The 14,134-nt window shown below is 31.6% G+C and overlaps 1 protein-coding gene across 4 annotated transcripts in view; it reads right to left on the minus strand.

Annotated features, from left to right (window-relative positions):
* Nucleotides 1-14,134, minus strand: part of NOVA1 (NOVA alternative splicing regulator 1) — a 135,301-nt gene that overhangs the window by 25,323 nt on the left and 95,844 nt on the right. For all 4 annotated transcript variants that reach the window (XM_087921849.1, XM_026710676.2, XM_087921851.1 and 1 more), the window contains exon 3: nucleotides 12,267-12,433. In XM_087921849.1, the coding sequence (XP_087777975.1) occupies nucleotides 12,267-12,433 (167 nt within the window). The remainder of the gene's footprint in view (nucleotides 1-12,266; nucleotides 12,434-14,134) is intronic.

Raw genomic sequence — 14,134 nt, forward strand, 5'->3', positions numbered from 1 at the left:
TGGAAAAGTAATGCTTGCATTCTGATATATTATATTTTTGTCACAATACTACATCTTTTGTCTTACACAATTAAAATATAAATTTAGATATATTATATAATAAATGCATTATATAATATGTATACATTGAAATCAAATTTCAGTAACACTAGAATTAGTGCTTAAAATGAATTTATGTCAATTTTAATCTTAAACTACTTAAAATCATATAATGAACAAGAATTGATTTCACATAGCACTTTCTAATATGGAAAGTCTCAGTTACCAATCTAACATAACTCTAATGAGAAAGCCAGAAATCAACTTTCAAGTTAAGTTTTTTTAAATGTTGTTTTTAATGTAAGATATTTTCTGTATATTTTAAGTTTTTCAACATATTAGAAACAACAACAACAAAATAGATTTAACATCAAATAATATAGCAAATAATATTTATAAATTTATCAACATACCCAAACTGTAAGTATCTGTTTCTCTGGTTATTGTTATGTAAAAGTTTTTCTTGGTTTATGCAAATGTTATTCTGTAGCATATAGAGAAGCTCTTAGCTTGACCCATGTCACTTTAAAAAAATCCAGTTACAATAAAAAAAAAATGTAAACAGTTCAGTTTATGGTACAATAAAAAAGTATAAATTACTTTAGAGATAAGGATCACAATTAAAACAATCAACTGTCAGCGCTGTAACATTTCTACTTCTTAAAATCAGTACAGAGACTGGGGAAGAGGAAACACTGACAGGAAATCTATTACTATGGACTAGAATAACAATTGGAAAGCTCTTTCTCTTTAAAAGAAAAGTTATACTATGTACAGAAGTGCTAAAGAGATATTTATATTTTTTTGAAAATCTCTAGGGAATATGTTCCCAAAGACACTTTATGGTTTATTTCATTTAATAATTCAGGTATGAAGCACTCTGATAATGTTCAACATGATAATTTTACAAAAATTAATAACTATTCCTATCTCAATGCTAAAGAAAATAACTAAACTTCGATAAATTTAGTTTGATAAATTTAAATAAATTTAAATTTGATAAATTTCAGCACTGCTAATTATGAGGAACAGAAACAAATGAAATAACTGTTTATTTTTTTTATATAACAGGGTAAACATTACCAAAAACATATAAGGCCTGATAAAATTTCCACAATAATCACAATTCCATAAATACATAAACAGTACAACTTTTGTAGTAAAGTAACAAAGATTCTTCTAAAGGAAATGCACTCTACTGTCCTGTTCTAGTGTCCTTTTCTGCACAGATGCTATAAGAGATTATAACCAGGAGAAACAGGTAAAAAGTGATGGTTCGAAAACTTGATGGAAATTTATTTCTCCACATAGCACATAAAAATGGAAGATAATGAACTGAGAAAGCAAAGCTTTAGAGTGAAAAAAAGTCTGAGGAGATCTGTATATATGTTCAGGTAAAGGAGAAAAGACATATTAATGCTACTGATAAAAATTTAGTGCTACTTCCATGTATTGCCATTATTGTTATCCCCTCCCCAATTTTGGCAACTGAATGTATACCACACCAACGGTCAATTTCCATCTTTCTCCTTTCATAACATTTGTTGGAAGAGCAACAAAATGGAGGGAAATGATAACAAATAAGAGATGTTGATATCTTACAGAACAGAGATGCCAGAAGGAAGAAGGAAGATAACAACATTTGGAAGAAATACAGTTATGGACAGAATATTCATTCACCAGCAAACAATAACATTGTATTGCAACTAAATTTCACATATTGATATTAACTATTTTTTTCAATATACTCCTAGTTTCATTTATTACTGTACTGTAGTACTTTCCACTGTACAAGTGCTTTTTTTAATTTTAAAATTATATTTCCTTACATTAACTTAAAATGAGATCCAATATATTAAGAATGATATATTAAAGATGGAGCCAGAATTTGTTCAGCTACACTATCTATCATACCTAATTATTGGCTACCCTCAGTGAGGCTGATAGAGTTGGAGTCAAACAGCATTTGGAGGTCACAGGTTTCTTATATCCCAGTTAGCGTACAGTATGTCCTTAATAGAAACACCATCTATACTATAATACTCAAATTGCACCTGTTTTTCATAAAATGATAGTCTTATTAATATAACCTTAATTCACAGGACCATTTGTTCCATTCCATTAAGTTGATATATGTTTGAATAGGTAATAAGCTATATCTTTTCCTTCCTTTTATTAGCCTGTTTTCATGTAACATTGCAACTAAACAGGGAAATCAAGGACATTGGGAAAGAGAAAAGCACTGAACTAGAAGAATATTGAAGTATATTTTCTCCAATAATTTCAGGTTTAAAATAAGGTAGGATTTGATGGCCATCTTTTTTTTCTAAAACAGTGCTGCTTCTAATACATTTATGTATTTGATTCCACTATCTTCTATTAACTGTTTTGTCAGTTAATGTTTCTTAGTTTATCTGTAATCACACATTTACACCTTCTTATTTCTAACTTTATTACTAGATGAACACAAGGAAAGTAGACTGTCTGAAATGGAGTTATTACAATAACTCCAAATAAATATTTAAGGTAAGAGAATCAAGACAACCTCTTCTTCTGAAAACACTAATAAAGCAAAGTGACTACAGATGCACACTCGAACAGAAATAGCCAAGGACAGCTTTCAAAGCAATACATGATCCCTGTAAAGGGACATGGCTGCTTTAATGATCTCAAGGAAGATTTTTCAATCATAAAAATATGCTTTCCAAATAATGTATTTTGAATATTCTACACAATTCTAATATATAATGCCACTGTTAATCAGCTCTTTCTTATGGCAAACTATTGCCTTAAATATGCTGGAATATGATAGTACAATAACTAAGCACAAAATGATTTCATAGGTGGATAAAGTTGTCTTAAAAACATAATGTCAAAATATAGATGTTGCTTACTGAAAAGTAGCATGTCATAAATAAATAAACGTTGGTTTATCTCCTGTTGCTGGAAGAGGAAACAGCAAAAATGAATACTAAACATTTGGAGTCATGTAAGATAAATATGATAATAATGCTTCACACCAAGCTGCTAACTTATCTTTCATTAAATAGTAAGGAAGAGTGTCTAAATATCCACAAAACTGTAATTAAAAAATGCAAAATATGCCATCCATTTTTCACCATTAAAACATATGGATTATTCTTGGTTATAAGAATAAATTAAAACTTTATCATGAGTTAAAACGGAATTAGAATACAAATATCATTATTATTGGATGAAATTACCTTAACATTAGGATAACAATCTGACTTAAAAAATGCTCAGTTTTACATATTTTAATATGAAATTTATAGCCATAATATTTCTGAAGTAACATCATATTTTAGATATATCATATATCAAATTAAATAATTATATAAGAGAGAAAAAAAAGGATTTTAAAGTACTGGTCACCTACTTTTATGTAGTCTTATATTTCATTAAATGATTAATTGGGAATACTTTTGATTGATTAGAAATAATATATTACCTAATTAATCATTGAAACATATCAATTCTACTTAAAACCCAAGCTATTATAGTAGCAGAACAAATAAGATGTTAACATTTAGCTTAATTACTTTAATTCTACAAAAACATCAATGGTATGATTAGAATATTGCTTACATTATTAAAAGATAGTTCAGGTCAAAGGCCAAGGCATTATGCACTTTCCAGCTATAACCCTAAGTCGAAACCTATGCCATTCTTGATGCAGTGGCTGTATGGATGGTCCAATAAAGAGCAGCAGAATTAAGATCAAATGAATTAAGATCATATATCCACTGCATAAAATATTCCACTGATAATCACATATTATTAAAAAAAAAAGATATAAAAATAGCTTACCTGAAAGTATTGTTCTTCAAAAGTAGTCCATTAATAAACCATATTTATGGTTTATTACCACTACCTAAATACAAGTCTTTTCTAAAAGGTAAAAAAAACTGTTAGGGTTAAAAAAAAGAAACCCATGTTTTTTTCTTGTCAACAGATTGTGTTACTTATAGGAATATTCAACTGAAGTAACACTAGTTAAGACAGAACAAGAAGACGACTAGTTTTTTTTCTCCAAGAAACAATTTTTTTATTAAGTCATAATTGTAGGTGACACCAGGATAATGCTCAATGAAGAATGTGAAAAATGCAATATTAGGCATCAAACAGCCGTTTGAATGTGCAAGTCGATGGCAAGTTTGCTTTTTTTGATTGAGTTTAACACATTTTAGTTCTGTAGTTACTCAATTAGATAACTCCATAAATTAACTATTTGGGTACTAATTCATTGACAATAAAAAAATTAAAATATATAAAGACCTGAATAATATACAATAAAACTAGTTGCAATAAGATGAAAAGAATATATGGAAGTTTTTTTCACTACTTTCAAACTGAATCACAATCAAGACTTTTCTGGATTCCTTCCTGAAACTAAGCTGCAGAGGGATTATTGTGTGTGTGTGTGCACACGCACACATACACACACACACATGCACATGCCCGCACATGTCCACATATGAATATATATACACATATATAAAAATGTCTGCCTGCCTGCCTACTTTCACAAAAGGAGAGGGAAGTCTGAAGAACTGGATTACTAGAAAGTTACCTAAGTAGATTATGGGAAATTTTCAAATGATATTGCAGCTCATCGTAGGCTTTGTCATTCTCACTACAGATATGCTTCAGAAGGGTTCAACCTTGGCAGTTTTGATGAGATGTAGTTTTATGGCAATAGTTACCATCTAAAAGTTTTACTCTCAGAACCTCTGTTGAATGACATATTTAGAACTGACAATTTTTGCTTCAGTTTTTAAAGAATAAATGTGAATACAATTGGGGAAAGGAATTTAATTCTGATACTTGACCAATTAAGTGGTAAGTAATTGCTTAGAGGAAAAACATTTGAACAAAAATTACATCAGATTAAATCTTCCTCTTTTAATTAAGTAAATAGTTAACTAGAAATAAAGCAACTACTAAGGAAGAATTCAGGTCTTCCCTCTTCCTTTCTCTCTGTGTTTGTGTACATGCATATATATGTTGTTTAATTAAGAAAACTTTGCTCAAACTTAACTCTTTTTTTCTGAAGAAGGAAAACTGCAGAAGAAAAATAAAAGCAGCTGGGTTTATTCTCCATACTCATGTTAGTTAACCCACAGAAAAAAGTATAACAATTTATTATATGATTTCTGTTGGGATTTGAAAATTAAGTTGGAATTGCTTTTATGTCTGTAATTTGTTTTTAGAACCGAGAGAATGACATGCAAAAAAAAATCTAAAATTTAATTTAAAACTTAATTTAACCATGCCACTAAATTATAGAGTTTGGACTTAAAGCTTGAGGTCTTAAATATTAGACTATAACTCTTAACAACTTCATATAAGAAAGCTAGTAGTAGGGGATTATAGAAGTTGTAGTCCAATACATAGGGGACTGTGCTGGGGAATTATTGATTTATAAGTTTTGATCATCTTTAAAACAAAAGCTTGATAAATGAACTGAAATTCTACCCATTAAATTACTAGAATAAATAGAATTAGAGAACTGATCTTTATCAAAATATTAGATTTTTTAAAATTAAATGTTTTAACAAGCATGTAATGATTTATTGTGGGAATGAGGAAGACATCTGCTTGCATGCTTCCTACACTGTGCATCATAATTTATCTTGTTTTAAATCTCTTTAAAAGAATCCCATTTTCTTCCTTCTGCTAATTGCTTAATTGGTTCTTGCCTACCTTAAAATAAATTTACCAAAACCTATTTACCTGACCAGTATAAGCAAGCAAATACATGCACATGTGTCCATGCATATAGGCAATGCCTTTTAGATATTTCAGAACAGTTTTTTTAAGCAACCTGTTATCATGGCTCCATGCCCTCTGTTTAGATACTTCAACTTATCCGCTTCTTCCCCCAACACCCAAAAGCTGTTAATACAAGAACCTTTATTTTATATTTATACAGATGGTCAGTTACTGTAGACACAGAAACCCAGATCCACACATGCTGGCTCAGTGTTGTAACTCAGGCCTCTTCCATCAGCCACTTTGCAGAATCTTGTCAGCTTCAGTCCTCACAACTATTTTATAGCTATTTGGTAAGGAGATATTTTAAATATATTCTCCCTCAGAAAAACAAAAATAAGAGGATGCATATTGTTTATATGGAAATTCCTTATTAATGCTAGACTTCCTTACAAATAATTTTAATCTATTCATTTGATATTTTTATTTCTCATAATTTCCTTCTTAATTGTGCCTGACCAAGCAAATTTCTCCTAGTGCTAGGTAATTTTTCCTTTTGAAATGCATAGATCCATTCCATCTAAAAATTTCCAGTGTTAGTCAAGTGTTGGTTAAGAAACTAAGATATTAATCAATAGCAGTATTACTTAACAGACCCTTGAATCTAGATAATGGAAATTCCCTAAGGCCTGGTTTAGACTTCTGGGCTGAAACACAACAAATTATCAAAAGACAGTAAAATATAGAATGATGTATGTTAATAAAATATACCTCAAATGAAGACATGGAAGAATGTTGGCAGTGAGTCAAGGGTAGCTATGCTTATATAAAAAAGGAACAGCAGAGTAAGTATGACAGAATAGTATCAAACAATAACAAAACAAGCAAGAATAAGGAACAAGCAAGGAGGAGAGGAAGAAATGTCTAATTGACTAAAAGAAAATGAAAACCATAAATTTAACTCATGAAAGGCAGCTGTTCTCAGGATGAGACAAAGCACTCATCAGGCCAAAGTACAAACTGTAAGTAGAATCAATCATTTCTAGACTATAGATTTTTCACAGATAGGAACAAAAGAGTTATATGCTAAGATAGGTATCTGGGTGGAAATGTTGGAAGAAAGCCTAGAACAGTATGGGCTCTAGCAAACCTATTCTCCAAAATGTATATTTCTTCCAACAAGTCACTATCCAGTTAAGTCTTCAATCACTGAATTTTGGTGTACTGAATATTGCCTCAGGATTTATATTGTCAGTAAGTAGTGTTGCCTTGAGTTCTATTGCCAGGTAGAAAAGTAGAGCACTGGCAGTAGAACATAAATTTACAGGTAGAGAGTGAGGGAAACCAGGGTAAAAGAACTGGGATTTTCGAAAGACACCTTTTCAGAGAGCCCTCAAATCTAATAGTGCTCCTGCACAGGACAGCATTGTAATTCAGATATTTTGTAAATAGAACATGTAAAAAAAAGTCCTGTGGGTGGCTTAAGGAAGAAAATGAAACATTTCTTCTTCAACAATTTCAAAACAAATAAGACTGAAAAGTGATTGAAAAGTGATTGTTGAAGCATTTTCTTGTCATTTACTAACTTGCTTGATGCTGCCCAATTTAGTACTAAGTCAGTTGTCATTTTAAAAATAATGGTTAAGAAAAAACAAAAACAACCCCCCTAAAAAAACTAAATTAAAAAGTAAACAACAAAATCACACTATATTGCATATAAAGAAAATGTGGAGAAGGGGGAGAGTCAGTTTTTAAATAAAAAATTAAATTTTGACCAGATGATAGCTAGATAGATGATAGATAGATAGATAGATAGATAGATAGATAGATAGATAGATAGATAGATAGATAGATAGATAGATAGATAGATAGATAAGATTGCAAAGCCAGGTGATTATAGAAAAAGTAATCCATCACTGGCTTTACAGAAAATTAGACTAGCAGGAAAATAGCAAGATAATTAAGTCAAGGGCAAACAAGTGGCAAGGGAGCAGTGGAGCAAATAGGCAATTGAGGTAGAGCAATCAACAGCTCTATCAGGAGCTGCTTATACCCTGAATCTGCCTATCCAAGAAAAGGCATAAAAATTCTGTCAGACTTTTGCTCCAACAAATGGTGCTTCTTCAGTTTGCAAGTTATGCTGACAAAAATGACAAAAAAGATACTGAATAATAAAGAGATTTCTTTGTGGTGTTTATTAGTAGTGCTTTATGCACATTATCCTAAGTAAAAAGCTATCATTTCTATGTAGAATTGAATATAATAATATGCATATACTTTCACACACAAAAATTATGTTTAATAATAAATGCTTATTGCTTTTTATAAATACTTTGTACATTAGCCTAAAGAAAGCTAGAAATGATTTAAAAAACTACTTTATATAGAGGGGAAAAAATTTGCATTTGGAAAATGCTTGTATTGCTAGACCTTTTAGCAATGGAATTGAAAAGTGACTATAAAATTAATTCACTTTTAAGGGTATCTGTTTTGGCAGTGGCATATTCATTGAATCTGTTTTAGCTACCTTTTAGCAAAGCTATGTTTTTATTCTCTATGTTTTAATTTTTGATAGATACTGAAAGAAAAAAAGTCTCTATATATTTATAACCAGGTTTCACTCTATATACTTATGGAATGTAACAATACAATGATCATATAAATCGTTTTTGAATTATCAGCTCTGTACTTAATAAATATTTTTGAGACTTCCACATATTAAAGCCATTTGAATATTTAAGAAAAAAAACTTTTTAAAATTGTTATAAAATATTTTAATTACTAGAAAATTCACAATATTTATTATGACAAAGATATATTTTTTAATCTGAGATAAACTGTAACCAATCTATAGGTGTCTTCCTTCCTATTATTAAGTCTTCTTTGGGAAGGAAGGTAAACAGAAATAATTCACCAGTTATCTGAATCAAATAGATTTCATTATTTAAAATGGTAAAGTATGATGAAATTCTAATTTACCTTTCAGTATATGTATGGAATATGAGGTAAAAGGTTAATTTCTTAGTTAAGTAATGCCAATTTTTCTTATTTAAGAGCATTTGTAATCCAATAATATAAGGTACTATTATATAACCCTCTTATTTTTATTAAGTAGTTATGATCTAATAAAGACCTATTTTCTCTCTGTTCTTAAAAAGAAAACTGCAAGTATGTACTAGCTGAAATGTTTAAGATTATGACTTTATAGATAATTAATATAAATGTCTGCCACGTTGAGCTCATCTCTTGGGTAATGGTTTACATTTTGGCAATAATAATATTTCTTTAGAAGCCAACAAATAACATATAGAATCTTCCTTCCTATGCTGATATTTCCCAGTAAATAGTATTAAGATGGGTACTGTATGGGATGTTGGACATAGCATACAGCTTTCATTTTTGGGAGCCATTTAACATCCATTTTTCATGAATTTATCAAACTTTAAAAAAATAAATCTAAACTGACTCATTATTGTGACTTATAATAATAAGTCCTGCATATACCTTAACAATCAGATACATTAAAATTTATGTATTTATGACAACCATATGCTTTCCCACAACTAGAATTATCATTATCATAAGATGACATCGTTCACTACCAGTATTATGAAAAAAACACTCCTTATTCAGCTTTCTCAACACCATGTATATATATTTTTTCCCAAGTACTCAAGTCTTTCTAATCTAAAATCCACTTTAATTGCAATAGATATAATTTTGTAGAACATGGAGGACAAGCCTATTTTTAAAATCATGTCATCATTCAGTTCTGTTTCCTGACATGTAAAAGTTAAATATATAAAAGTGGCTGAAATTGCCAGGAGGCATGAGGAGGAAAAATATAGTTTGACACAGCTTGCTCTTGCAATAATCTCCCAAAACATCTTTACAACAGTATAGAACTAAGGATAAACTGAAGAGAGGTTTTATTTTTCCTTATGCATCTGATTATCTCCAACAGTAGAAAATGATATGATATGGGTAATATATTCTATGACATGAGTTCAGTTGAATATAATAATTTTGGAAAAATCAGTTCATCAATTTCAAATGTAATGGATTATTAATGGAGATAAGAAAATAGTAGACTATATATATGTATATAAAATGAAAGGCTCAAATTGTTGACTCCAGTAATGCAGATTTTAAACATACTACAGAATAGGATTCAAGTTATTTCATGAAAAAAATCAGAAAGGAATAGTACTCATGAAAATTGTTGGACAAAGTATACAAGTTTTTAAAGTAGAATGATACTTTATCCCAGTGGTGGGATGCAACCAGTTTAATTACTGGTTTGGTGAGCGCGCACAGCATTAAAAACCACCCATTTTAAGCTTAAAAACTTACCTTCTATGTCAGTGCTGGTGAGTAAAACAGCTGACGCGTGGCAATATGCTGGGCCGCGCGAATCAGCTGAGCTAAAAACAGGAACTCTAGGATAGGAAAGGACAGGGGCAAGTGGGCAGGGCCAACTGCTACCCGGAACTACCGGTTCATTAGAACTGATGCGAACCGATAGAATCCCACCACTGCTTTATCCTTAATTATGCTTAAACAAAACAATAAAACAGTTTTACAGATAGCTAACTTATAAACTGATTTAAAAATAGCTACACCTGGAAAATGTTGAAAGAATAAAAAACATTTTTCTAGCTTTACATCTAGTATGTAATTGTTACAAATAGCAAAACACAAAAGATAGCATATATATTTAAAATTATTACATCTAATCAAATTTTGAAAAATACCAGAAGCAAAAACGGTGCTTCAAAAATGTTTTACTTTAAGCTTACATTTAAATTTTTTTTCTAATGTTCAGTTGAGAAGATAAATTCAAATTTGAGTGACCTTAATTAATCTGTAAAGTTAATATTTCAAGTAATTCCATTTGTTACCTAGACTGCTGCAAGTGTTCTTTTGAACTGTAAGAAATATTACTGCTGATATCATAATGTTAATATAACCAATATAAACCACAGGTTAATCACCTGTTCTACGTTAAGAGTGTCTTGCCTCCTCTTTAATTGCCTAATACCTTCTAAATCAGGGGGTGGGAATTTTATTTCTATGTTTGTGGTATCTGAAAGTTGGGATTAAGTAACATAATTGCCCCTTAAATATTCCAGAGTTGTAAAATAGCTAATTTACTCTTTTAACCCTTAACTTTAAACTTTTAAAAATATGAAAAAAGATCTACGTATGTGGGAATGTAGTTTGGAAAGGGTTATGAAAAACTACTCTGGGAATAATAAATAAGTTGCTTGGAGGGGAAGGTCTGTATATGTCTCTTGCCCTCCTAACAGTTCTCAGTTCTAATGATTTTCAAGCAAATAATTCATAATTATATTTCATAATAAGTAGCATCTTCCTTATATACATAAACTTGTTATAAAACTTACTTTAATTTGATTGCAATACTAGAATACAGTTGGGACAGATAAGCATTAACCTATATTTATGTGTATATGCATATGCTTGTATTTCTCTATGTGGCTTTCTAGACCTTTCTAAGCGTCAGTCATGGAGATTGTTGTCACTTATACAACACTTCGCAGTGGGGAATGGTGGTAAGGTAAGTACTGAATTAAGTGATAAATCTGTCCTCATCCTTGTGATCATACATCATTAGTTATTTCACTAACAGCAACTTAAGGCAGTAGCCAGACCTTGCGAGACAAATGCTTTTATAATTTGCTCCATCAAATCTGTGCTTTGTCCTGAGATGCCTGGCAAAGTTTTAAGAACTGGCTTAGTTAATCAACAGGATTAAGAATTTTTTAATTTCTTAATTTTTTCAGAAAAGTCCAGTTTTGCTTCAACACCTAACAATCATCTCCACCATATTCAAGAAAGGGTATAGTTATTCCTTGCCACCTCCTTTCATGGAGCACAAAACTCAGGCTGTTTTATTTTATGTTTTACTCCATATAGCCATTATCACAGCAATTTTCTTCACATCCCTGAAACAAAAAAAGTTATATGCACTTAGAAAAATAAATTGAAAAACCTTTGCAATGGTTTCTGTGAAATTTGGTGAACTAAGTAAGAGATAATCCTATAATTTCACTCCATTTGGGCAAAAAAGAAAAAAAAATAGAGCTGCTATCTTTTTCCTAGGCTAAATGGTGGAAATTCAACTTTGCCTTTCCAAATTTATGAGATTAACTACAGCACAAATTCTAAAATTACTGATCTGTGCTCTTTCTCTCTCTCTCCCTCCCTCCCTTCCCCCCTCTCTCTCAGCATAAATATGAGTGCACTTATTCTTCTTACATAGTAGTAATTCTGTAGGATTTCCAGTTGATGTCGAAGTCAGGAGATGAATGTCAGAATGGAAAGAATGAAATAAGAATTTCAAAATCAGAAATGCTGAAAAGTTGCAAAGTATATTTACTATGGTTGCTTTACTTGTAAAGTGCTTAGGCTTTTTTGCGATATCAAACACCTGCTTATTCTTCTCTCTCTCAAAAAAAAACAAAACAACTCACTTGTTTGATGCGGTCCGGATTGACGGTTGTCTGAGGCTGCAGAATACTAACTGGTTCTGTCTTGGCCACATTTTGAGGCATTTCTCGTATCTTTTCAGCAATGAAGCCATGCACAGCATTTAGTGCTTCCACTGTTCCCTGGATCAAACACACCCGCTCTGTCGTACCTTCAGAAACAAATAAAATACATTTTGTTGTCTTGCTTTTAAAATGTTAGGTATGTGCAGGAACTAATCAAACCATAGCCTGTCAGTTTAACTAATTTGAACAAAATAAACAATTCATGAAAAGATCATACTGTGATGCACAATGGCTAGGATATGAGAACTTAATGCAAAAAGATGAAGAATGGGCATTTTTTTTCTTTTTGAATTTTCAAGTGAATTAATGTGGATATATTTAGATAAATATTACCCAATGCTGTGTTGTGTACCAGTTACACCTCTTCCTAGACAGGGAGGCCTATTTGGTCACTCGTGCCCTGGTCATCTCCCAATTGGACTATTGCAATGTGAGCCATACTAGGTGCCGAAAGAAGGGCACATGTAACACCTTTGTTCTGAAAAATGCTCTGGGTGCCACTTTGCTTCCAGGTCCAATTCAAGGAGTTAGTCAACATTTATAGGGCCAGGCTATCTACAGAACTGGCTTTGTCCTACCACATCAGCCCATCCCATTCGTTCAGGTAGGGCAGGTATGCTGCAGATCCCATCGGCCAAAGAATTTTGACTGGTGACATCTAAGAGGATGGCCTTCTCTGCTAGTGCCCCTGCACTGTGGAGCACTTTGTCCTCAGAGGGGAGGAAACCCCCCAATCTCTTGGCCTTGCTCAAAGGGGTCAAAATCTGGCTATGAGGCACAGAGAGGTCCACATAAATGCGGGGCTGTCTGGTCCTATAGGAACACTTCTTTGCTTGTAGTAACAACTGCTAACAATCCCATTTTGGAATTTTTGAAATGTTATTTTTTAATTTAAAAACGTTTTATCTTAAATTAATTCTGATGTTAATATTAATTTTATTGATGAAATTGTGCACCACTCAGAGCCCCTCTCTATGGGAGATGGATAGTTTATAGTTAATAGTTACATATGTGTGTTTGTGTGTGTGTGTGTGTGTACTATCTCTCTCTCTCTCTCTCTGAAATGAAATAAAGGTACCAAGAACTATTTAAGGTTACACTGAGTAGTTCATTTTGTTCAGCAGGATGGCTTCTCTTCATGTACAACACATGCAGATTGGCCTGCCTTGACAAACTCTGTGAGAAACTTCTGATCTTCTATGTAGTGTGATATGCCTCCATGAAATGAATCAATCTGCAGAACCTTAAAATGTTTCTTGTGATATGCTAACTTATTTGTAATAAGCAGTGGTGGGATTCAATTTTTTTTACTACCAGTTCTGTGGGCGTGGCTTGGTGGATGTGGCATGGGAAGGATTCTATAAAATCTCCAGTCAGAGGTGGTATTTGCCGGTTTTTGTAACTACTCAAAATTTCAGCTACTGGTTCTCCAGAACTGGTCAGAACCTGCTGAATACCACCTCTGGTTATAAGCCCTGACTCTAAGGAATATAAAGGACTATTTTAGATTAAAAACAATGTCAGGTAGGCTAAGAGACAGAAGAAACTTGTCCAAAAGCATCTAAACTACAATTTCAAATACTGAAACACAGTGATCTAAACTTTAAGTTCCAGTCTGGAATCTACAGTGTTATATATTTATTTCCTATTCTATGCTATTTTATATATACAGTATATATACACTAATCCATAGGATTCTATAAACCCATTATTTCCTGGTACAATATTTACTTTGTCATTTTTTACGTGTGTTATTCCCTTTGAGAATACAAAGGAAAATTTCCTTA

The sequence above is a fragment of the Pseudonaja textilis genome, chromosome 1 (genome assembly GCF_049901715.1).
Source record: "Pseudonaja textilis isolate UNSWEBS1 chromosome 1, rPseTex1.2, whole genome shotgun sequence".
Classification (NCBI taxonomy): Eukaryota; Metazoa; Chordata; class Lepidosauria; order Squamata; family Elapidae; genus Pseudonaja; species Pseudonaja textilis.